We start from the raw sequence: 26,051 nt of genomic DNA, 5'->3' as shown, positions 1-26,051 counted from the left end.
CCTGTTGCCACTAGACGGGGGTCAAGAGCCGCGTGTTCTGAGCCCTCTGTCTTCACCCGTGATGGCGGTGCGCAGTGCGGGTTGTGGGAGGAGGGGCACTTTCTCTCACATGCCAACCTGGATTCGGATCAGCTCTTGCTCTTGGTTTCCTAAGGCCCTGGCTTGCTGGGGTCCCACATGCGAAAGCTTTCTCCCGTTAGAGGACTTCCGCTGCATGGACGGTGGGAGTCCTGGATGATCCCCGGACACGCGGCCCCTCCCCTACTTCTTTCCTCACCTGCAGCAGCAATCCCAGTCTTAGGAGAGGGAGCGCAGTTCTCTCCTACCCCGCTGCAGCTCCTCCAAGGGGGGCTCCAGCCTCTCCGCCCTCTGTCATTTGGCTGTTGTGGGTCTCCAACGATTTCTGTTAGTAGGATTTGTGTTTTGGTTGGAAAGCAGTTGGTCTTTTTGCTTGTAATTTGGAGGGGAGAGAGTCCCAGGTGAGCTCACGCCACCATGCGCTGACGTCATCCCTAGTCTTGTCTTTTCTTTCCATTCTTATTTCTATTGTTTCATTTATTTTCACTTTCATAATTTACATATATTTCCACACATGCTTTAAAAAAATTCAGACCTAAGAACAAGACATTGATATTTATTGCTTTCTTTAGCATACTAAGCAGAAAATTGGAAAAGAAAATGTCAGCTGTATGCCAATCAGATACGGGCAAGTGTTCACATTCCAAAAGCCAGATGTGGCATGACTGACAAAATCTTGTACTCAGGCACATTAAAAAGTGGAAAATAAATAATATATAATAACTCAAACTTAATTTAAATATAGCCCTAGTGGTTAATGAAGATGGCAATATAAAAAGATGTACTAATCAAGAACAAAGACAAGAGTCCAAGGGTCTTACTTCTTAATCACAAAACGAATCCTTTCCTTTGCAAGTAAGATCCTCTCAAGGCGAGGAATTCCATAAGTAGATGGCCTTCTAAAAGGAATTCCTTCCGGAAGTCCTTCTACATAAAGATCTTCAACATGTGACTGGAAAAGAGGGTATGGGATCGTCACAGGACCTTTGGCTTTTATAGCTTGAGCTTTAAAGATAAAAAGAGAAAGGAAACATTATTAAATGACAAGGTTTAAGCACATTTTGTAGAAAATAATAATTGAAAATGTATTGCTCTATAACTTTTGTAACTTTATCTTTACTTCAGCTTATTATAATCGAGTCAGAAGAAAAACAGTACAAAAGAACAACAAACAACAGGCCAAAGATACCAGTACTCTATTTAACCAAATCTGCAATGAAAGAATGCATTTTTTTGGTAAAGATTCGCACCTGAGCTAACATCTGTTGCCAATCTTCTTTTTTTCTTCTTCTTCTTCTTCTTCTCCTCTCCCCAAAGCCCCCCAGTACATAGTTGTATATTTTAGTTGTGGGTTCTTCCAGTTGTGGCATGTGGGATGCCACCTTAGCATGGCCTGATGAGCAGTGCCATGTCCCCACCCAGGATCCAAACCAGCGAAATCCCGGGCCACCGAAGCAGAGCACATGAACTTAACTACTCTGCCACAGGGCGGGCCCCAAGAATGTATTACTTTGAGGTAATGTAGATATAGCCAGACTTTGTCTTGAAATCTGGACCACATATGAATCCAGAAAACCCTACTAGTTAGTATCAGCTAATACATACAGCATATAATGGAAGAGAAGTAGTATTTTTAAAACATAAGTGTTAGTTTAAAGATAATTTCTTTAATAAAATAACTGAAGCTTTTTCTGAACTGTGAAAATTCTGCTTAGATTGATTTACCCAAGAGTAAAACAGACTAACAGTTGCAAAAAGTTGAAAGCATGGGGAATCTTAAGAATCAAACATAATGAACAGACTTTAATGATATTATTGAACAAACTACAAAGGGTCAGTTTTTCTAAACAATAGGGGACATTTAAATATCACTGGGTATTAAATAATTTTAGCAAGATAATGGAGCTGAGATTAAGACAATGACTTCCTCTCACCAACTCTCCATTTTGAAATGCAGGCTTTCTTTTTTTTTTTTAGATTTTTTTTTCCTTTTTCTCCCCAAAGCCCCCTGGTACATAGCTGTGTATTCTTCATTGTGGGTTCTTCTAGTTGTGGCATGTGGGACGCTGCCTCAGCGTGGTCTGATGAGCAGTGCCATGTCCGTGCCCAGGATTCGAACTAACGAAACACTGGGCTGCCTGCAGCGGAGCGCGCGAACTTAACCACTCGGCCACGGGGCCAGCCCCCAGGCTTTCTTTTTTTTAGAGATTTTATTTTTTCTTTTTTCTCCCCAAAGCCCCCTGGTACATAGTTGTATATTCTTAGCTGTGGGTCCTTCTAGTTCTGGCATGTGAGACGCTGTCTCAGTGTGGTTTGATGAGCAGTGCCATGTCTGAGCCCAGGATTCAAACCAACCAAACCCTGGGCTTCCTGCAGCGGAGCAAGCGAACTTAACCACTTGGCCACAGGGCCAGCCCCTGAAATGCAGGCTTTTGAGAAGTGAAATGACATGATGTCTGGGTCATCAGAGTTTTAAAGTATTCTTGTATCAAAAAGAGATGGCATGGTGGCCTTGCGGTTAAGTTTGGGGTTCTGTACTACGGCAGCCCAAGCTTGGGAAACAGGCATGGACCTACACCACTTGCCTGTTAGTGGCCACACTGTGGCAGCAACCCACATACAAAAATAGGGGAAGATTGGCACAGGTGTTGGCTCAGGGCAAATCTCCCTCAAGCAAAAGAAAAAAAAGAGGACTGGCAACAGATTGGTTAGCTCAGGGTGAATCTTCCTCAGCAAAAAGTAAAAAAGAGACACAGCAAGGCATTCTGTCCCCCAAGCCTGTAATCTTATCACCATGTGATAGTGCTTGCATGTAGAATATGTTATGAATTTTTGCTTGTAAATGGACGAATTAAAATCACAGGCAAAAGGCTGTGATGATTAAAAACTGGAAAAAATACTAAGAGAACCTTAAGGAAATAAGTGAAAATATTAAGGAAAAGTTACTGAATTCATTATTAATTTTACCCTACTTCTAAATTTTCATTGAGGGGTAGGTTATCATCCATGATAAAGAGAGAAATGTTCAAGTTTATTTTATTTATTTAATTTTTTTGGAGGAAGATTAGCTCTGAGCTAACATCCATGCTCATCTTCCTCTACTTTATATGTGGGATGTCTGTCACAGCATGGCTTGACAAGTGATGTGTAGGTCCGCAGCTGGGATCCGAACCAGAGAACCCCGGGCCACCAAAGCAGAATGTGCGAACTTAACCACTGTGCCACTGGGCTGGCCTCTCAAGTTTATTGAAGCAAATAATGCCAATATGGTTTATCATTTGAAAACTTCACTTAGAGAAATTGAGTGATGCAGATAGCATGATAGAAATTAGATTCTCAAGTTAAAATTCAGTGTATTATACAATTTTACAGCTTGCCAGTCAATTACGAAGAATCCTCCAGATTAAGAAAAAGCAAAACAAATGATATTTTTAAATGATTGTTACTAGTCTTAGGTGAGCATTTGATATATACCATCAGGTGATAATAAATTGCTTGTTTGAACGCTTTATAAAGGTAGCTATAGGATAGAATAGCAAAATAAAAGGAAAAGAGAATTTGAGGTCTAACAAACTCAGTTGCATATCAAGAAAAGAGTAGAGAAAATAAGGGCATCTAGATGAATACTAGATTTAACATAGCAGATTAAAAAAGACTGTCACTTAAGAAAATAATCTTCAACTAAATCTCCAAGATCCAGGACTTTGCAACAAACATATAAATAAACTCCCAAACGTGCAGGCTGCAAGTTTCAAAGAAAAGCTAATTACTAATTAAAGAAAAAATTTTTTCTAAGTTTTCAGTAATCTAGACAAAGTTTCTAATATTTGGACAGATACTATCCACAGCCTTTCAAGGGACAGAGACAGAAGGCCCAATTCAGTGGCAGAACCGGACTTGCTCACATTAGACGAACAGTAACTCCGTTGTTAAAAAGCTTATGAACAAAATATTACAAGAATCTCTGAGTTTAGACTTACCATATTTTCTTTCAAACAATTCTTCAACTTGTTTACGCAGATCAGTAATCCGAGCATTCCATTTCTCTGAATAGAGAAAGTTAAATCTCACTAATAAATCCCTGTTTGAGAGCACTAATATGTTCTTAAAATGACCCAACATCTAATGATCTATGTTCTACATACTACATACTAATTTTTAATAACCCATCTCCATCTATATAATTTTACTGCTTTCCTAAGAACTTTTTCCTTTTTTGTGGTTCTCAGAATTGGTTCAATGAGAGATCATAGGGGATGTTTTAAAGTTTATTTCTGAAACACATAATGAGCACCTCTTTTCAGTCTGATAATTTCTGAAAAGCAGGAGGGCAGCAAAGACCAGTCCAATTACACAATACAGAACGGAGGCAGGAAAGAGGGAGATGGCCAAGGTTATTCAGGAGACCTTCCAAAACATGTCTAGGTTACTGCACAGAAAGGCATTTGCAACTTAGAATAGAGTGATAAAAAATACAGATATATGGAAACTTACTGTACATATAAATCCAATTTACATTCAGCAATTGTGACCATAACAACTTAAAATATTAAAATGCTATTTAAAAATGCATATAAGCTAAATGTTCTATCTATTCACAATATGGATCACAAACACAACTTGCCACTATTATTTATTTAGTCCCTCCAAACAAATAAATCACCCACCAGGTTTGGTTACATTAGCTTCTGGCAGTTACACAGAACAAGAAAAATCAAGATGTGAAATATTTCTTAAACAAAGAAGGTTTTAAAGCTAAGAAAAGTAAGTGAATTACTGAGTCATTAACAGTGATTCAAAGTCTACTAATTGTAATTAATGTCAGAAGATACAATCAATGGCTTATGCTCTGGTAAACCCAAAGTATGTTTACACAATGTCTGTAAGGTTACTTCAAACTGCCTGTGGTTTTCCTCAGATTAAATGGCAGTAACACATTTTAAAGCATTCTTATCAGTAACAAAAAGAGTTGAGAAGAAAATAGAGAACAGGCCTGTATTCACTGGCGAACTCACCGAAGTTGAACTCCCTGACTTTCCGTTTCCCAGCGTTGGCAGGCTCCGTGACGGGCGGCTGGGGCGGCTCGTTGCTCTTTGGTCTCTTGGTAGGTGGAGAATAATCATCATCTTGAAAAAGAAAACTGTCATCACTGGAGGAACAGCCTGTGAGAGTCACAGCCACCACCTGTCCAACCCTCAACATTCAAAGGACGTGGGCGGCTTTACATCTGTTTGGAATATAGTCATTCCTTCTGTACTGTCATTTTCAGTATATTTTTCCCAGTTACATTTGCAGTTTTCCTATTCTTGGGGGTGTGCTCAAGTGACCATTCCTCATCTTCCCTTGTCGTGCTTCATTTTTGGTTTGCTTCATTTGAATTAAGTCATTGAAATTTCCCCTTCTCCTCTCATAACCCTCTCAGCTGCCTACAATCACAGCCCACTTCAAGTCTTTCAAGAAAAAGCTTTTAACGTAGACAGCTACCTACAATTATACAAATATATATAAGGGGGAAAAATATAGCATGAATGGGAAAATACTTGAGCTTATGCAATACTCAAGCATACATAAACAAGGGAGGTTGGATAACTGCATGTCAAACACTTCCAACAAACACAGATCTTACAGAAGTAAAGAAATAGCGCTACGTCATTTGTGAAACAGACCACGTTGATTCAGTCAATACAAAACCTACGTAGACAAGAGCAATCAGATATTTAAGTACAGAATACAGACTACTCAAGACATTTATAGTACGACTTCGTGCTAATTTCTTCATGGATACGTCTGCAACTCAACTCTGCTGTGATGCTTCAGCATATCTAACGCTAGGATTAAAGGCATTTGGATCAGATAAGGAGAGCTATCACTGTCACCTTCTTCTACTCCTTGAAAATGTCAAGTGTCATACCAAGATTTCTGCTCAAATACCATCTGTAAGTTACTGAAAATATCATTTTAAAGAAATCTATACTTAAAAACAAATATGAAATAGAGAAGAAAATTACTACATTAAAGATCATAGGAATAACAAAAAGATAACGTTTCAAATACATAAGTTACCCTTTTAGAGCAATATAATTTTTATTCTTGTTCTATAGCTAAACAAACAGGCTCAGAAAACGTTCTATCACTTAACCATGTTAATCACTAGATAGCACAGCTGAGATTAGATTATGAATATAACTCTTTCCACGAAACTAACAGGTTGACTCTCAAACAGATAAGAAGAAATCCAAACTCGGCCTAATATACATCGTTGCCTGTTGCCTGGGACAGCAATGGCTAACTTCTAAACACTTGATATGTTGATCAAGGGAAAATCTGACTGAAGTCTAAAATACTTCTGTGGTAAGGCCCCCCTTATCCATGGTTTCGCCTACCCATGGTCAATATTGAAAACACTAAATGGAAAATTCCAGAAATAAACAGTAAGTTTTAAATTGTGTGCCACCCTGCTCTGGAGATGACTCATCCCTTTGTCCACTGTATCCACCCTGTATATGCTCCCCATCCGTTAGTCACTTAGTCTCAGTTATCAGATCGATTGTCAAGGTACTGCAGTGCTTGTGTTCACGTCACCCTTCTTTTACTTAATAATGGCGCCAAAGTGCAAGAGTAGTGATGCTGGCAATTCGGACATGCCAAAGGGAAGCCCTAAGGTGCTTCCTGTAAGTGAAAAGGTTAAAGCTCTTGACTTAACTAGAAAAAAATCGTATGCTGAGATTGCTAAAATGTACTTATTACAGTATGTCGTTATAATTGTTCTATTTTATTACTAGTTGTTGTTGAGCTCTTACTGTGCCTAATTTATAAATTAAACCTTATCCTAGGTACCTATGTATAGCAGAAAACATAGTCTATATAGGGTTAGGCACTATCTGTGGTTTCAGGCATCCACTGGGGGTCGTGGAACGCATCCGGAGAGGGAGGACCACTGTACCTCACTCCTCTCATAGCATCAGAGAGCACAATCAGACATCACTGCCCCAGCTCCCTGACTTTGGGGTTTTCCTATGACGCCAAAAGACATTCTGGTAACCCGAAACAATTTGCTGATTTTTCTAACCAATAGGAGAAAAAGGTACCAATGTCACTAATATCAGATAAAGTCACATTAGGACCCATTTATGTGCTGGGAAACACAAAAATGCTGTCTTAGAGGATACTATTTCAGGAAAACATTATCATACAAACAACTTACGACACTATAAAAACTTTCATGTGTTGAATGCCACTGTAGAGACCCATGTTCAAATCCAGGAAAAAAAAAGATCTATGGGAGAAAATTTAAAAATGACAAACTACTAAGTAAAATAAAACTTGACTGTGTCATCTGAGCTTATAATTACTAAATTACTACAGGATTAAAAATGGTCACAAGAGATTATTAAGTAATTAGATTCAAACCTAAGTAGATACATCTTGGAAAACATATTAGGCCTTCAATCCTGAAAAAACCCTTCTTTTCCAATTTCCAAACATACTTTTCAAAGTCTAAGAGTATTTTTATGCTAGTTCTCAAAGGGTTAAATGAAATATACTCATTCCACCTATGAATACTATCAAAGTATTTTAATGCTTACTATTAATATTTCTTTGCAAACTTAAAACAAAAGTATTTTTCCCTATTAGCTAATTAATGTAGCCGAAGTATTTCTACAGATCATCATTTAAAGTGATCATTAACTGAATTACATAAAATAAAAACTGAAAGAGTATAAAGTGAAAAAGAAAATACAGCTGTAAGATGGTAATGAAGAATCACAGAAATCTATTATATTAATCTCAATTCTAATCTAAACCGTCTGAAACTGAGGCCAAGAGGAAAAGCCGAGAAAACTTTTCTTTAGTGTGAAGATCTCACTCCTTCAATCAATTTAACATATTTTCAAACAAAAAGAATAGTACAAAATATTTTTTATGAAAGTAACCTCATCGACCACAAACAGAAAAAAGAAAGAAAAAAGATAAATCTAGGAGAGTCATTTTTAACAAAACAAATGATTTGCCAAAGATTGTCAAATATTAAAAAGTGGTATTACTTTTCTCTCCAACGAAATAATGAAGTTCAATCTAGTAAATGTGAATAAAGAGATGAAATTTAACTATTTGTAATAATAAATTATTACATCACACATGCTATTAAAAGACTAACCCTTTTCATATACTAACTAATCTTTGGGAGTCTTAAGCTATATGATGGAATTAAATCATAAGGAGCTATGGGGCGGGCCCCGTGGCCAAGTGGTTAAGTTCGCGCGCTCCGCTTCAGCCACCCAGGGTTTCGCTGGTTCGGATCCCAGACGCAGACCTAGCACCACTCATGAGGCCATGCTGAGGCAGCTTCCCACATAGCACAATCAGAAGGATCTACAACTAGAATACACAACTATGTACTGGGGGGCTTTGGGGAGAAGAATTAAAAAAAAAAAAGAAGATTGGTAACAGGTGTTAGCTCAGGCGCCAATCTTAACAAATCATAAGGAGCTATGAATTTATAACACATCTTCCATTATTTCCCTCCCTGCAGCAAAAAACTATAATTGGTTTTGAGAAAGAATGTTACTCTTGACCTCAAAATCTTTTTCACAAAGGATCAAAATTATTTATTTCTCCGAAGCAGAAAATATCCAATAAAGCTCCAGGAGCGCACCTCCAATCAGGTCCAGCAGGCAGCACTGGTTTCTAATTATCATGGTGCTTCAACATTGTAAACAAACACCTTTATGTAAAAAGACACATATTTCAGGATGCTTCAAATTCAAGCTCAAACTAAAAATATTTACATCATCAAAACTTAAAGCTTATAAAATGAATTTCGAAACATTTTCATGTGCAAAAGTTGCTGTTCAGGAATACATAATAGTTACGCTACCAGTACTAACACAAGCACCCTCAACAACCGGAAAAAAGGTACCAACAGTCCCTAACTCAAAATTTATAGTTAGGAAAAGATCCTGTTTTCTTTTTTGCAAGATATTTACAAACATGCCAAAAGACAGACAGACTTCAGAGCTAAAATTTATTACTGCACTCTCATTGGTGACTGCATTAACAGAACATGAAACAAATTTTGATACACTTTTTTCAACATAATCAAATGGTGATGTTTTATCATAAAATATGACACCTACTCAAAGTGAAAAAAAAAAAATCAGGCACTGTATCTCTTTTGAAATTACTCAGAGTTAGAGCCATTAATTACCCTACACGTTTCAAAATAATGGATGGGATTTTTCACCCATGGATCCAGGTCATAACTCTTGTAAAACTCATTTGCGCAATAACTGATGTTAATTAAGTGACTCTTTAGCAGCTATAAAATTAAACACAACATTTTCAAATGCTAACCTACCCAAATACATAGATTCTCAGAGCTCTCCAGTAACACTGATAAGATAAGCACAATAATTAAACAATGACAAACAGTAGAGCCTACTGGCTCTGTCTTCAGAACATCCCCCGAATTCAACCACTTCTTACCTCCACTGCCACCATCCTGTTCTAATGCATCTTGCTCTGGGTCTTGGATAACTGCAATAGGCTTGCTTCCACTAGGGTCTGCTCTCAGTTTCTTCAAAGTGAAGAACAGAACCTATCGCTCCTCTGTTCAAAAACCTCTAATGGACTTGCCTACCTTATCTTGTTCATTCCTAAATCGTCAGCACCTAATACAGTCCCTGGCACATACAAGGTGTTTGGTATGCGGAATGATCAAATGAACATTTGAACAGTATAGCCCTTGATCATATGCAGCAGCCAAATATTTACCAAGGTCTTAAGCAAGAATTTCGCAAAAAAGGATACTACCAGAGGATGACAGGTAATCAAACTACTGAAGCTCTAGAACATGCTATCCCAACTGCAGTCCACGCACCATACGTGTACTACACGTAGAACTGCATTCCTGTATCCAGATATTTATGTATATGTTTCAACGTAAATGAGAAAGAAATAAAATTTAAAAGGTAGTTTTACTTAAGAACACACAAAATTAATTTTTAAGTGAATCTATTTAAAATTAATTTAAAGAAAAGACTTAAGTAATGAAGAGGGGGTTAGGCCACAACAGAATGACATTTGTGAAGGGCTCAGGTTTGGGACATAATGCCCTAAAATGATAAGGAGACCTCTTTTAAAGCAAAAGGCTTTCCGTTATTAGCACGCCCATGACAGCTAGACATATTCTGAGTTAAGATTTTCTCTGCGTATCAAAGACCTGACAGCAGTCTGATTTTATCCAAAAATGTAATCATGATATTTATGAAGTTAAGGCATGCACAGTCATATTATTGCATGGGCTATTTCCCAAATCTAAGTCACACAAGTCATAACCGTCCTCCTCCGCCTTCAAGTACAAATGGATGGCATCAAATGGAAGCGCACACCTCCAAGCCCCCAGCGGCACTGGGTAAGGGGCACTCCCAGGCAGAATCTGCAGCAATGCCCATCAGCTCCTTCCCAACTCCACCTAATTTCAAATAAAGACATCAGCACTACAGGACTGTGGGACACCTGACAAACTTACTGATGACAAAGTTCCTTTTTTTCTTTTCTATAAACTATTTAGGAAATGCAGAAACATACAACAGGAGACAATCAGTCACGCCCAGGGAAGCAGGATTATCTTTTCTTCCAAGCACAAGAATTTTGCCAAACAAACACCATTCTCTAGACATACTCTTCCTTTTAAACTTGCCTTGTTCTCAAAAGGCAGGGATTTTTTTCTCACTAAACATTAGAGGTAACTTTTCTCAGATCACTTAAACATACACACAAAAATCACAATTTCAATGCCTGTATACTTTTTCTATTATGAGCAAATACCAAAACTTAATTTTCTCACTACAGATATTTAACTAATTTCTATCACTATGCAATTATCTTTCCAGAAGGAAATACAATATACGTATCAAACAGACATGCACATAAATTCTCCTTTGACCTTCCTTGTTAATATCACGGACTTACATTTTACCTTCCTTAATGTATGGGTAAAACATAACTAGCAATTTAATTAAGGTTGAAGTATAGTTTGTTTGTGAACATATGCCATGGAAAATACGACCTTATAGAGTAATTACTTTATACAGACCCGTATTTCACGGGTCTTCTCAACATAAAGAAGACGACTACATAGCAAAATTCTACTACTGGCTGACAAATTTTGATGATAAATCAAGCTTCTGGCACTATGTCTTAGTTTAAAAGAAATGGGATTTATCAGTCCCTCCAGAGAGGTAAAACTGAAAAGACTGACATACGTTGAGTTCACTAGTCATTTATTTCATAATTATCTTAACATCTCTTTAAAGGCCTTATGCTATAAAAGCAAGTATTTACTTTCTAAACAACATCAATACAGTCTTTATCTGCTTTAAGATTTGATAAATTGATTTGGTTATTAGTCCTATTTAAAAGTTTTATCCTAATAATTAATAGTCATCTATTTTTTATCTCTACACAAAGAAACTTCTGAGTGTTTATAATATTTATACACTCTTAAGATTTTCATCTCTGATAGTTCATGAGGTTTCCAAATAAAAAGCAATTAAATTCAGTATTATAAACAACTCGAAACTGTTTTTAGGTTAGTAAAATTATATAAACGACAAAAGAAATATGCATATTAAATTGAGATATTAACACATGAAGTATGAGAAAAGTTCTCACATTAGGTGGAAGCTACCAATCAGCTTCAATCTTAGAGGCAACGAGGACACACATTTTGAGTAGCTGGAAGAAGGCAAACACTACGGATAACCAAGTGGACACTAGGAGGAGAGAGGTTATTACGAAAGAAAGAGAGAGAGATACCAAACTAAGAGAGGTTATGCAGCAGTTAAAAATATATTAATGAAGTACAAAGACGTGTGGTCATGGAAAATAGACCTATGGGAAATGTGGTACGTGTGTATTTTAAACGTCCGTTACAACGGTGTATGCTGAACACATCTGTGAATTTCTGCAGAACTAAATACATATGAGTATATATACAAATTATTTTTCGATGTACATACAATAAACTCAGTCTATCCCTGAGTACAGGGACTCTGGAGCGGGGTAGGAGTAAATGAAACTTAACAGAGTGCAGTTTATCGTCTCACTATTTGACCTTGGAAAGAATACTTTGAGGGAAAAAATTTATAGGAATAATGTGACATTAATGTAAAAGGAAAAACATTTCAATATGCATTTACTTAAAAATGAAACATGACAGTGTTGATATTAGCTGAATCTTTAAATAATTTAAGGACAAAGTGGTTCATCTGCATTCATGTATTAGATTGTTAAATAAAACCACAATCAATTTTTTGCAGTTGGGACCTTCATTATCAAGACAATGTAACAAATGCAGACAGGACTGACTCCCCTCACTTCAGCTGCATCTTTGAAGAGAAAACTAGGTTTAAAGCAACTTTAGCTACAGAGATTAGTTTAGAATATGTTTGTAGCTACTGCTTCAAAACAGTTTTAAGGATAGATTATATGTAAACTTCTAATAGTATTTTAGAGGGGAAAACTTGCTTTAAAATTTGACTGAACTATCAACACGTTCTCCTCTGCTTTACTGAGACAGAGAGCAGGGGCTCAGGCAGTAATCAGGCCTGTCACAAGCCCGTAAGAGGTTACAGCATCTGTTCTTGTGTGCATCCAATCTGGTCATAGTTTTTCTTTTTATTCTCGATTCCCAGGGATGGAAAGTGCAGCCTGGTCCAGCGCTCATTTTCGCGGCTTACTTCTGTTGCCTAAAACTCCCAAAGCACCGGGTGTGCTGCTAAGAAGTGGGCTGCTTTGGTCACACATACACACATATGCGTCAGTTTTTTCACAGGTTTCCTTTCAGAATGAATGAAATGCATACGTAGCAATGTGAATGTGACAAATATTTTTATGACCAGAAGTAAACTTTTGGAATCAAGGCTTTGATAACTAACCTTCAATAGTCACCTCAACTTCGGGGTCCTCACTTGTTTCTGAAGGGACATGCTGAGTAGAATCTTGAAAAAAATAAAATTCTAAAATGACATTCATTATAAAGCACTTTCTATATGTTCCAACATTTTACTGATTTGTTACTCCAAAAGCAGCCTATGATAAAATTTTCTGGCATTTTAATTCATCTCATTTATTAAATTATCATATCTGACCCTTTTAATTGTAAATAGGGGTAAGAGAAAGCAAAAAGTAAAAAAGCTCTGGAAAACTACTAGATAATACCAAGTTATCTGCAATAATGGACTCAAAAATCTTGTATTTTTAGAGGAATAAGATTATAACAAAGTCACAATTCTTTTCCTGCTGTAACTAGAAAATGCCAGGATAAAAACAAAAGTTTCCTCTTACTTTACTGTTTCTCCTCTCCTTTCAGAGATCCTCAGAGTGGTTTATATTGTTAAATAAAACCATAATCAATTTTTTGCAATTGGGACCTTCATTATCAAAACAATGACTGTAACAAATGCATACAGGACTGAATCCCCTCAATTCATATGCAACATACTTAAAAAAATTAAATATTTTATTAATATTTGTGTTACTACACAAAACAAATGTATATCAGAATGTTAGTGCCAGAAGCTCAGCTAGAGAGTACCTTGGTCAACTCTCTCTTCATTTGCAAAGGTTGAGAGATTAATTGATTTGCCAAAGATTATGTTTACTTGTTAGTAAAGGAATAAAGGCCAGAACCCAGGTTCAATTCAACTCTGTTAACACTGCAATATAACAATAAAAATCTCCTCAAAAATAAAGTATTTCAAAGCCTAATATCTAATGCTAAAATTGCCAACTGTGAAGCAATTCATACCACCTAATGAACCCTGGCACCATGTGTCCTGCATGTAGGTACTTCACTGTTGGAAACACTGCCCACCCAAAACAGGGTTTTTCTTAGAGAGGAAACATCTAATTACCTCCACACAGTAAAACAAAAAAATTCACCCACACAATCTTCTAGAAAAAGATCTCAAAAAGAAAAGTCAAATATTCTTTAAAATGGGCATCTCAATAGTGCTGTAAGAAATGTATTCCAGTTAGAAACCCTAATTCTAAAATTGAATTTGGAAAGATGGGCCAACATTCCAGGGACTTTAAGAACTCCCTTGACTCAAAGAGAGTAAAAGAGAAAATTAATGATTTTTTAAAAATAAAATAAAAAAGCAAATATAAGGAATAAAAAGTTACAGAATAGACTCTCTCTTTATTCTAGAAAAATAAGGCACACCATGACCAGTTTATGAGAAAAATAATAATTTTAAAACAAGATTGAGTCACCTTACCAGTCATTTTCCTTGGGAGAAATCTACAGACACTCTTTTGGAACTATATAAACCACTTAGAAATCTGAAGCCATTCTGCACAGTAACAGTTTTAATTCAAGATTCCAATAACTACAAAGGCTGTAGCACAGCTAAATGTTCATTCAATCCTAAAATCAAAGGAGGATGGCTGGTAAACAAGGTAGTTCATGGGGGAGTTGTGTGTACAAAAATAAGCAGAGAGGAAATCTCTCCTTTATTAATCTTATGTAGAATATATTAATCCTACTTTTAGTGGGATTTTTTTAATAGTATGTTTAAAAATGATATATGAACAGAGCTAGTAATCATTTTAATTCAAAATTCTGAAACCATACTTTCTTAAGATTTTTAATATGACATAAGATGATCAGGGGAGAAAACAAGAGCAGCATTTTGCATCATGAAGAGTTTTACTTACCACTTAAGTTCTCATCCCCATATGCTTTATTATTCAGTACAGTAAAGAGGCACATTACATCTTAGGACTAAAAAAAAACCTGTTGGCTAAGAAGGAATACCAAAACAATCTTCTTTTAATTTTTAAATAAGGTGTTTTAAGGATAATATTCTCTTTAATATAGAGCAAATACATAAAATACAGCAAAATAAAAATCCCTTTATGTCTAACCTTCTGCTGGTACTTCCATTTCTGTTCCTTCATTGCCCTCTGAAGAATGATGGCTTCCTAAAAAGAAAATAAATCATATATAATAAACCAATAAAAACTTACACTGAAAGAAGAGAAACTAGGTAACAATGCAAACGATTTAAAACTTATATAATACAACATATACAAACTGATTTTTTAACTCCTTAGTAGTTAATTCAAACAACGTGATCTAATTCAGAAAAGCATGTAATACATCTACATGAAAACTCAAAAAAAATTTGAAAATGTAAACATATAGAGTAAACCTAAGTAGCTTTGGGGATTTAATATTAGTTACTGTAACTACACAATATAACTATTGATAGATGTTGGAATTTGAGAAATAGAACGACGGTTTCAAAGTACCACGCTCATCTGTCAATGACGCACACACAAAAACACAAATCAGTCAATTCTTTCTTTGCTCACAGACTCTGTTAAGTCTAGATAAACAAGTTCAGGTTTTGCTGTGAAATGTTTCCTGCTTTCCGTTTTTACTACGGTGGAAGCTATGGAAACTCAATCCCCATTATTTAACCAAAGTTGTACTTAAAGGAAACTCGTAAGTTAAAACTTAAGATACTACCTTTAGTCTCAAAAGCATTTTAATTCAGGTAATATAATCTGCCTGCTTCTACAAACTGGAACATAAAGCAATGTATCAGGTTAGGCAGTCACAAGGTAAACAGGCTCATCCTATTAGATCAGAAATTTGACTCATAAATAGGAAAGAAAGAATCGAAAACATGAGAGAGCCACTTAGTATTAAGTGCCCAAACTGCCCCAGAATATTCATCCTCTGTCCTTAAATGTCAGACCTACTAACACGGAAAAGGGGGAAAACCACTGCCTTCATGTACAAATAAAACTGTGTCACCTATGAGTCACAAAGGGAGAGGGGAAGCAAAATCAAATCTATTTTGTCATCCAGTGATAACTAAATTCAGAAGCTCTACTAAAGGTACAACCCCTGGATACAGGTTTTAAGCATATTTTATCTTGATTTTTAAAGAGCATTGATAACAGTTTCAAAAACCTGTAATTAAGTGTCTAGCACCTTTGAATTTAAAATGCCATGCTAAGGTGGAATATTTTTGGTTTTCAACGTCTAGCTTTATGATGTTATAATTAGTTTGGGATTCTTTCCCACTTCATATTATAAAAATTCACCTGAGCTCAAAACACTAGGTAAATCTGTAAGTCTATAGCCATGAATTATTCTTTAACTTTTCAAATATGCTTTCCCAACACAGTCTCTCCTCCCCTTTCTAAACTTTAACATTTGAACTTATGGAGAATTAGGTTCTTTGACTCTAATGTCAAAGAAAACAAAGATGTGAGGTCAAAGGAACAAGAGATAATGGAAAAGAAGCGAGTACATAAAGAGAAAAGGTTGGGCAAAGAGTAAGAACAGTTAAGTTGGTTGTTCCATCTTTCAGAATATTACAAGAGGCCAAGTAAACAATGATTCTATGTGTCCTTTTTGTTCCTTTAAAATTTGAAATGAGCAATTACATTTATATTAAAAGTAAAGCTAAAGAAATAAATCTTACACATTCAAAGCCAGAATAGATAGAAGTTAAAAGCCATCACAAACAGCCTATGATCATGAACTTAGGGAACACTATACAAAAATTCCCCAAAAGGTATTCAATTAATAAACTTAGGGAATGACAAGTGATATTTTATAATCTTTCTTAAAAACTAAGTATCAACATGACCTTATAAATATTTACATCACTAAATATACAATAAAAACCTTACTTCTGACTATTCTGATATAAGGTATAAATGTGTACTTTACCTTAAATATGAAAGTGTGTCATGTACCCATTTCGAGATTCATTACTAGATTCACAAAAGGGAAAATTGGTTTTGAAAAATTTTTGCTTGTGAAGTTCATTTATATGTTAAAAAAAAAAAGGCCAATACATTTTTTTCCTTTTCCATTTAGAAAATAATACAGATATAAATACTAAAACACAGTCTGTCCAATATAAAGAAACATTAAATAAGAACAGTATGTGGGAAAATGGAAGTGAAAAAGTTATACCTTGCAAAGACTTCGAAAGGGGGAGTTTGTCATCAACATCATCAGTTTCAGATGGGCCTGCTTTGGAATACAAAGATAAAACTTCAAAAGTAATCCCAAAAATATATTTTGGGTCACTTTAGTAAACAAATTTGGGTAAGAGATATGGAGTAATACAGCCTTTTCATGAACAGAAAAGGCAAAATTAAAAAAAATGACTAACAAAATGAGTGGCGTCAATTTATGGTCTTAGTGAATGGAAAAAGTGTACTCAGATACATTCGTAAACAGACAGTCAAAAGAAATTGTGAAAATGGCTAGACACAGACTGAATGGGGATGACATGTCTAAAATGGTGGATGTGGATTTTTTCAAACAGTAACAGGTTCATAACAGCCAACTGCAACTTCTACTTCAGAGAGATCGTAAGTGCACATTTATCATACAAGGTGCATTTGTTCCTTCCTTGACAAATATTTGCTTAATCTTTTGTCATACTGAAGAAAAACGCAACATCAAATTATTATACCTTTCCTTTTCTTAGAATTTCTTAAATCATATAATTAAACTATCAATGAGCTTGAATCTCCACTGAAACAGAAACATGACAAACTAACTTATTAATTCAGAATTCCCCTTTCCTGCAGATCCATAAGCCCTTTTTAGCAACTTAATATGGTTCTTTCCAATTGTTAACATATAAAGTATTTGGGATTAAACGGTCAGAAAATGCTATAGATTCTCACAACACACTTGCATGTATTATCAAGCTTTTCAGTGATGAAAGTAAGATTTAAAACAACAAAACACTGTGGTTTCCATGGCTACTTAACATAAAACATGTTCTTGCACTAAATTAGCATACAAACCACTTCACTAATCATCCCTGAAAACTATCTGGAAAATACCCTAAGACTTTTGAAAGTCTTTGCTAACACATGAGAAATTTCAGAGGGACAAAAGTACACATTACAAGCAAAGGACACATCACAGAAGAAAATAACTTCATAGAAAATAGAAAAACTGCTTATATTTGGAATCTCAACTAAGAGTGAGACGCTGAATGAACAAGACCTGAATTCAAATGCCAGATTCACTGCTTCCTAGTCATGTGGTCCTGGGTGAAAATATACAGAAAAAAATTAATTAAATGATGGCTAAGGCTATTAATTGACTTCTAAATACTGTTTTAGCTGCTTTTTCCAAGTTTAGCTATGTGGCATTCTCAATATTGTTGTTCTAAATTTTTTTAAATGAGGTCCTGTTTAAGTCAATTAAAGCAGTATATTTCTTAGTATTCCCCTTGTATAGAATTTCTGTTTTAAATAACCTGTTTATTATTTTCTAATTTACCTAATTACATTATGTTCAGGAAATTTTTTGAGGCTATCTAAGAACAAGTATAAAGTTAAGTTTTTGTAAAAGATCCATGCTTTATAAACATTTATTTGCTGAGTGCAGAGTTCTGGATATATGTCAATTAGCTTATGTTTATAAACTATAGAGTTAAAATATTGTATTTATCATGTGTAAGTATTCATCATTTGTTTTTCTCCCACATCAACGTAGATGTATAAATTTATCATAATTGCGTGACAATTCTTTATTTCTACTTTTATTTTGAGGCTACATTGTTAGGTGTATACAAATCAATGATTGCTATATCAACTTGGTGACTTATTACTATATATATTATATAGTCTTACTCTTGACACTTGTTAACTCTTTTCGGCTTCAAATTAATATTACTAAATTTGATTTCTTTTGGTTAATATTTGCCCAGTATGCCTTCAAAGATCACTATACTTTCATTTTAGCTACACGTTTTAATAGCACATATTTGGATTTTACTCATCATAAGAAAGGCAGCATACTTGACCCTCACACTCAAAATGCTAGTAGTGTCTATTGGTCATTGAGAAAATCAACGTTCCCAATGCTCATCTTAGGGGAAGGTAGCAGGTGCAGAGATACATCCAAGCCTATTTTGGAATACCAAAAAGTTTTGGAAGAAAACATAAATGTCCTATGTAGAAGAATGAATAAACGAACTATAGTATAATCACACAATTTAACTACCACAATGATAGTAATTAAATCTACATGTAACAAAATACATACACCTTGAAAACATATTACATGATTGACACATAAGAACATAAACACAACATATACAGTATGGTATCATTTGTGTCGAGCTTAGAAACTGAGAAAATACAACACATAAAATGTATGTGCATGGATATACATACACAGACACTCTGTGGGGATATACATGCAGTAAAAGTATCAAATCATTATCAGGAAGGACAATCCTCAATTTCAAGTAAATAGTTAACTGCAGAGGAATAGAGAAAAAGTAAGAATTGGGGAGAGCCCAAAGAAGGGTGTCAATTACATATTTAACATGTTGTATCCTGTAGGGGGAAAGGAGACAACAAACTCTTAAGATTCAGTAAAACTGGGGAGATAAATATTATTATATACGTAGGTTTTAAATATTTCATTTTTAAAAAGCATTTTAGAAATACAATACAAAACTGCAAGTAAATGATCTATATAAGTACACACAACAATAGGTTTCACAAATTATGTTTTACAAAAGAAGCCTGAAACAAAAGAGTACAGGCCGAAGGATTCTATTTACATGAAATACAAAAACAGGCAAAAGTAATCCAAGTTGTTACAAGCAATACAAGTCAAGACAAGAGTCACCATGGGAACGGCTTGCCTGGACGGGAGCCAGAGGGAAGGAGCTTCTAGGAAACTGACACCTAACCATGGACCTTCAGAGCACAGGAAGCACAAGGGACAGAAGTGAAGGGAGGAAGAGACAAACCCACAGGGGCAGCTGGCAATTTCAATGCCCTTGTGATTGACAGAACAAGTAGACAGAAATATCAGTAAGGATACAGCAAACCCGAGTGACTATCAACCAACCTTATCAAAGCTGAAATAACTGAAATGATACAATGTTCTCCAACAATAACAGAAATTAACTGAAAATTAGTAACAGAAAGATATCTGAAAAGTTCATTAGCATGTGGAAATTAAAACTACACATTTCTACATAAACAATAGGACAAAGAGGAAATTGCAAGGAAAATTAGAAAATGTTTTGAATTGAATGAATATGAATCAAAGTTGATGGGGTGCAGTTAAACTAATGCCTAAGAGGGCAGTTTATGGCATTAAATACTTATATTGTAAAAGACCTCAAATCAATGATTCAAGCTTCCATCTTAAGAAACATAACATACAAATTCATATTAAAGCAAGCAAAATGAAAGAAAGCAATCAGACCAGAAATCACTGAAAGTAAAAGCTGAATCTCTGACGAAAAAAAAAGTTTTGAGAAAGCTCTAGAGCTGGACCAATGGTTCTCCACTGAGAGTGATAACGTCCCCCATGGGACATATGGCAATGTCTGGGGACATTTCTGACTGTTACAACTTTTGAGACACCACTGGTATTTAGTGGGTAGAGCAGGGAGGGTACTCAACACCCCACAATGCAGAGCATAAGACAGACACCCACGACAACCAACTGTTCAATCAAAATGTCAACACTGCCAAGCTTCAGAAACCCCGAGCTAAACTGACAGGGAAAAACAGACACAAATTACAAAAGGAGAAATGAGAGGAACACCACTATAGACCTTGCAAACATTAAAAATAAAAAGAAAGAAAACTTAAGACAAAGTATACAAATTGCTTGAAAGACACAAACTGCCAGAGTTCAATCAAGAAATACATAACCTGAACAGTCCTATAACTATTAAATTAAAATTTAAAAATGGAGCAAGTTAAAAAACTTTCCAATAGAGAAACCTCGAGGCCAGGTGGCTTCATTGGCAAATTTCACCAAACATTTAATGACGGAACACCAATTCTACAAAATAACTCCTCCAATATATCATTTCCCAATTCATTTAGGCCAGTATTACCAAAACCAAATAAAGACATTCACAAGAAAAGGAAATTTCTGACTAATATCTCTTAAGAACATTCAACAACATAAAAACAACAGTGCATCATAACCAAGTGGGGTTTATTATCCCAGGAACACCTGGCTGTCTCAACATTTGAAAATTCATGTCAATCACCATTTTAACAGACTAAAACAAGAAAAACCATATAACCATCCCAAGAGATGCAGAAAGACCTTTCACAAATTCAACATCCAAACACCATAAAAACTCTTAGCAAACTGAACACAAGGGAACTTCTTCAAACTGATGAAGGGCATCTACAAAACCCCACAGCTACCATACTGAAAGATTTCCTCACTAATCCTGTTCAACATAATACCAGAGGGTCCCAGCCAGCGCAATTAACATAAAAAAAAGAAAAGGAAGAACTAACATTGCCTACTTAGAAAATCCCAAAGATTTTACCAAAAACTTGCTAGAACTAGTAAGTGAATTTTAACTAGGTCACAAGTTATGAAGTCAGTATGTAGAAATCAACTGAAGGTCTATATATTAGCAATGAATACTTGGAAGCTGAAATGTAAAACAGTACCATTTACAGTAACACCAAAAAACATTAAATACTTGAACATAAATCTTACAAAATCTGTACACTGACGAAAGAAATCAAGGAAGAGTTAAATAGAGAAGATATATATATATTATACTCATGAATCAGAAGATTCAATATTAAGATATTCAACCCAAATTAGTCTATAGATTCAGCACAACCATCAAAATCCTCACACCGTTTTTTTAATAAATCAACAGGCTGATTTTTTTAAAATTTATATGAAAAAGGAGCTAAAACAGGCCAGATAATTTTGAAAAAGAACAATTTTGGAGGACTCTCAAGACTTAACAATATACTCAAGAAACTGACAGAGACATGAAGATAAGGCAATGGAAAAAGACTTTTCAACAAACGGTGCTAGAAAAACTGGAGATCCATATGTGTGAGTTTGAACTCAATATCTTGCAAACTGTACAAAACTTAGGTCTAGATCAATCACAGATATAAATGGAAAACTACAAAAATTTTTATGAAACACAGAAGACAATCTTTGTGATGTTGGGTGAGGCCAAGATTTTTCCACTATGATACTTAAGCACAATACATACAAGGAGGGAAAAAAAAAATCAATAAACTGGTTTTCATCAAATTAAACCACTTACAAATCACACTACAAAGGACTTATACTCAGATTACACAAAGAATTGTCAATTAAGAAAAACACCCAAATTGCATAGACTGTGTCTCTCAGCTTGCTAGACGCAAAACTAACAGGCTGGCTCCCAGCCTCCTCAAATGCACTCAAGACATCACTTCACGCAACCTTCCCTCTACAAACATCCCATTTTCAACTCTTATTACTCAGGCGTCACCCTAAATCACACCCCAAAAGGAGACAAAAGTGCTTCCATAATCATGGGTGACAATGTAACAGCAATGCTAAAAAGATAATAGCAAAGACAAAGGCGGACTCTTTATTTTAAAAATTAAAAACCATCTGTGTAAAAGAATCAGTATTTTATTAAACAGCACTTATTAAATTTATGCATATATATTAGTAAGGTACCAACAACTGCAATAAAGGCTAAATATTTTCCAAAATTTTAATTTTTTAATGGAAAATCCTCAGAATTATCTCAACCTCTTAGGCATGTGATTACCAATGTCACAAGCAATAAAATGCTGAAAACTGATATTTAACAATCATGAAATGCAGACTCAATTTAATATATGTACAGATATTCACATGATTATAATCAGAATAAATGTATTCACAACACTTTTATAATGCTCCAGAACTGACAGAGGCGTATCTTTTTAAATGAACTAAACCTAGTACACAATGGCAAATTAAAACCAAAATAAGGTATCATCAGTCACCCACTGAAGTAGCTTTCTTAAAAAGAACAAAGCTGACCATACAAGTGTTGGCAAGGAGATGGAATAGCTAGAACTATCACACACTGCTGATGGAAATGTAAAATAGCACAAGCACTGTGAAAAACAGTTTGGCAGTTTCTTAAAAAGTTAAGTACCTACCATATATCCCAGCTATTCCATTTCTAGGAATCTACTCAAGAGAAATGAAGGCATATTTCCATACAAAAATTTGCATACAAACATTCATAGCAGCTTTATTTTTAAGAGCCCCAAACTGGAAACAACCAAAATGTCCATCAACACACAATGGGATAGACAAATTGTGCTATAGCCATACAATGAAATAATACTCAGCAAAACAATGGAATTACCTATTGATAGACACAACACTATGGATGAATCTCAAAACAGTTATGTGGAATGAAAGAAGGAATAGCACCCCATCCAAGAAAACAGTACATAGTTTATGATGATTCCATTTATATACATTTCTTAAAAAGGCAAACTAATCTAAAATGATAGAAAACAGATGAGTGGTTGGCTGAGGAGGGCAGTGAATTACAAAGGGATACAAGGAAACTTGGGGGTTATGAACATTTCATTATCTTGAATGTAGTGAAGATCGTTTTATAGGTATATACATAAAACAAAACGAATCAGATTTTGTACTTTAAATGTTTAATGTACTTTATGCATCCATAAATTAAACTTATTATAAAATAGAGAAAACATTCTTCTAAACTAAAACCCATGTATGCATAAAAGCAAACTGCATTGTGAAATTATAACCTTTAATTCCTTCCTAACAAACAAAAAGAAATGGAACAAAATGATACACAACAGCTAGAATTTATTAATATCTTACCTTTTATAGATTTTTAACATAATGACAGTGCTTACACAGTGATTTCTGTTGCACAAATAGAGCTATTAAAGGTTGAGAAGACCTTCATGCCTTGCAAATAACACTAGAAAGTGGAGCTGAATGCTAACTTGTGCTACAGCTTTTGCTTGTCCTTTAAAGACTATTAATGGCTATTTTACATTTCCCCTGTAGATTGTTTGAGTTTATTTTACCGCTTCACTTTTAAAATTTATTTTATTCCGGCCATAAATTATAAGTATACATGCCAATCAAGGAAAATCAATAAAACAGTACTTAAAGAACTCAAGCAATTGATAAACTTTAATTTCAACCAATAATAACTTCAGAGGGGAAAATAAAATGTATTAAATAGTATTACCTTGAATATTATATTGATAATAATCAGGATCTTCTGATTCTTCCTTTACTGTCACAGCTGCCATTTCCAGGGAAATACCTGCAAAAGCAAATAAAATCATCTAATTCCATTTCAAGGCATTCAGTTTGACGGTGCAGGGCAATCCTCCTAAAAATGCAGAACTGTACATGTATATTTTAAAGGCTTTGCAAGGACAAAAGTTTCTAGGTAGCAGAGGGACAAAAATTGCCTAAGACCCAACCTACACCAAGTTTCAACCTCTAATATTCTGAGAATATTTAATGCTTATTTTTCTCTGACAAGTTATCTTCGAAACCGAAAAAATTAGTCTCATTCTATTTTCACTTATTATTAAAAATACTTTCACCTGTAAACATCAAGTTGCTTTTTTTTTTTTAAGAAATCTTTTTTTCTTAAAGATCCCCCCTATGCCAACATCTGTTGCCAATCTTCCTCCTTTTTTCCTTCCCAAAGCCCCAGTACATGCCTGTATTTGCTAGTTTTAAGTTGTTCTGGTTCTTCTACGTGAGCCACCACCACAGCATGGCTACCGACAGAAAGGTGGTGTGGTTCCATGACGGGGAAGTGAACCCAGGCTGCCAAAAAGGTGAGCGCCAAACTTTAACCACTAGGCCCTCAGGGCTGGCTCTGTAAACATCAGTTTTAATGACTCAATACTCCAGAGTAAAAATGCCATAATTTGTAACCATTTTGATGAGATACACTGATTTTTTTCTCCTAATATATCCCTTTATTAAGAAGGGTACCAAGCATACTTTTCTGCATAATGCTGTGCCCACAATTAGGATAGACAATTTAAAGCAGACCTTTGAGGGCCAGCCCATGGCTGAGTGGTTAAGTTCGCACACTGCGCTTCAGCAGCCTGGGGTTCACAGGTTTGGATCCTGGGTGTGGATGTAAACACACCACTCATCAAGCCATGCTGAGGCGGCGTCCCACATAGAGGAACTAGAAGGAGTTACAACTAGAACATACAACTACGTACTCGGGGGCTTTGGGGAGGAGAAGAAAGAAATAAAAATGAAAAAAAAAAAAAAAGATTGGCAACAGATGTTAGCTCAGGGCCAATCTTAGAAAGAAAGGAAGTAAGAAAGAAAGAAAGAAAGTGGACATTTTTGGCCAGATATAAAAGAATTCATGTACGATTCCACATATAGAAAGGTCAAAATCAGGAAAAAGAAATGTTATTAAAACTCAAGCAAGGTCAATTATACCTCAATAAAGCTAAAGGAAAAATAAAATACACATGCTTCTAGTAAAAAAAAAACACAAACACTTAAGCAAGTGGTTGACTTTGAGAGAAGAGGAATGCGAAGGGGGAAGGAGAGGGCCATCTTGGGGTTTTATTAACATTCTGTATCCTGATATGTTCGGTTACAGAGGTGTGTATACTTTTAATTTATTGAGCTATATAATGCTTATACTTTGCATCCTTTACATTATACTTCAATTAAAAGTTTTAAGAAAGAAAGAAAATGATTCTTAACAATGCTTTAATAAATTAATACTGTTCAAAAACAAAGAGCCCTTGGCTGGGCAGACTGATGGGGTAAGACAACACAGGCTTCTAGAAATGAAACACTGTGTACATTGTCACACAGAAGTTCAAATATGTGGAGAAGGGTGTGCATGGATGCTGAATAGCCAAAAGGGGAGCCAGGGCAGTCATTAAGCTGTTTGCTGTCCCAGTTCCAGAGCTACCCTCTCAGACTCTGCTGAAGCTTCCACTGCAAACCAGCTGGCTGCTTGCGAGTATCTGCCACAAGGGAACACAGCAGGGAGACTACAAGGCTGGAGAAGAGAAAAAGGACTTCCATCTTCTTTTTGGCTTCTGTCTGCATCCTGTTCCCATCAGGG

The 26,051-nt window shown here is 35.4% G+C and overlaps 1 protein-coding gene across 7 annotated transcripts in view; it reads right to left on the bottom strand.

Annotated features, from left to right (window-relative positions):
- The window catches only part of GTF2I (general transcription factor IIi), a 115,314-nt gene that overhangs the window by 43,862 nt on the left and 45,401 nt on the right, over nt 1–26,051 (bottom strand). For 2 of the 7 annotated variants that reach the window (XM_023655496.2, XM_070231756.1), the window contains exons 9-15: nt 24,174–24,251; nt 17,087–17,146; nt 15,013–15,069; nt 13,020–13,082; nt 5,094–5,204; nt 4,059–4,124; nt 900–1,083 (exon numbers count right to left, since the gene is read on the bottom strand). In XM_023655496.2, coding sequence (XP_023511264.1) covers nt 900–1,083; nt 4,059–4,124; nt 5,094–5,204; nt 13,020–13,082; nt 15,013–15,069; nt 17,087–17,146; nt 24,174–24,251 — 619 coding nt within the window. The remainder of the gene's footprint in view (nt 1–899; nt 1,084–4,058; nt 4,125–5,093; nt 5,205–13,019; nt 13,083–15,012; nt 15,070–17,086; nt 17,147–24,173; nt 24,252–26,051) is intronic. The other 5 variants (XM_023655497.2, XM_023655498.2, XM_023655499.2 and 2 more) reach the window with 5 other exon arrangements.

This window comes from Equus caballus, chromosome 13, assembly GCF_041296265.1.
Source record: "Equus caballus isolate H_3958 breed thoroughbred chromosome 13, TB-T2T, whole genome shotgun sequence".
Classification (NCBI taxonomy): Eukaryota; Metazoa; Chordata; class Mammalia; order Perissodactyla; family Equidae; genus Equus; species Equus caballus.
Note: the sequence above shows the minus strand (reverse complement) of the source record. Positions and strands in the feature narration are given on the sequence as shown.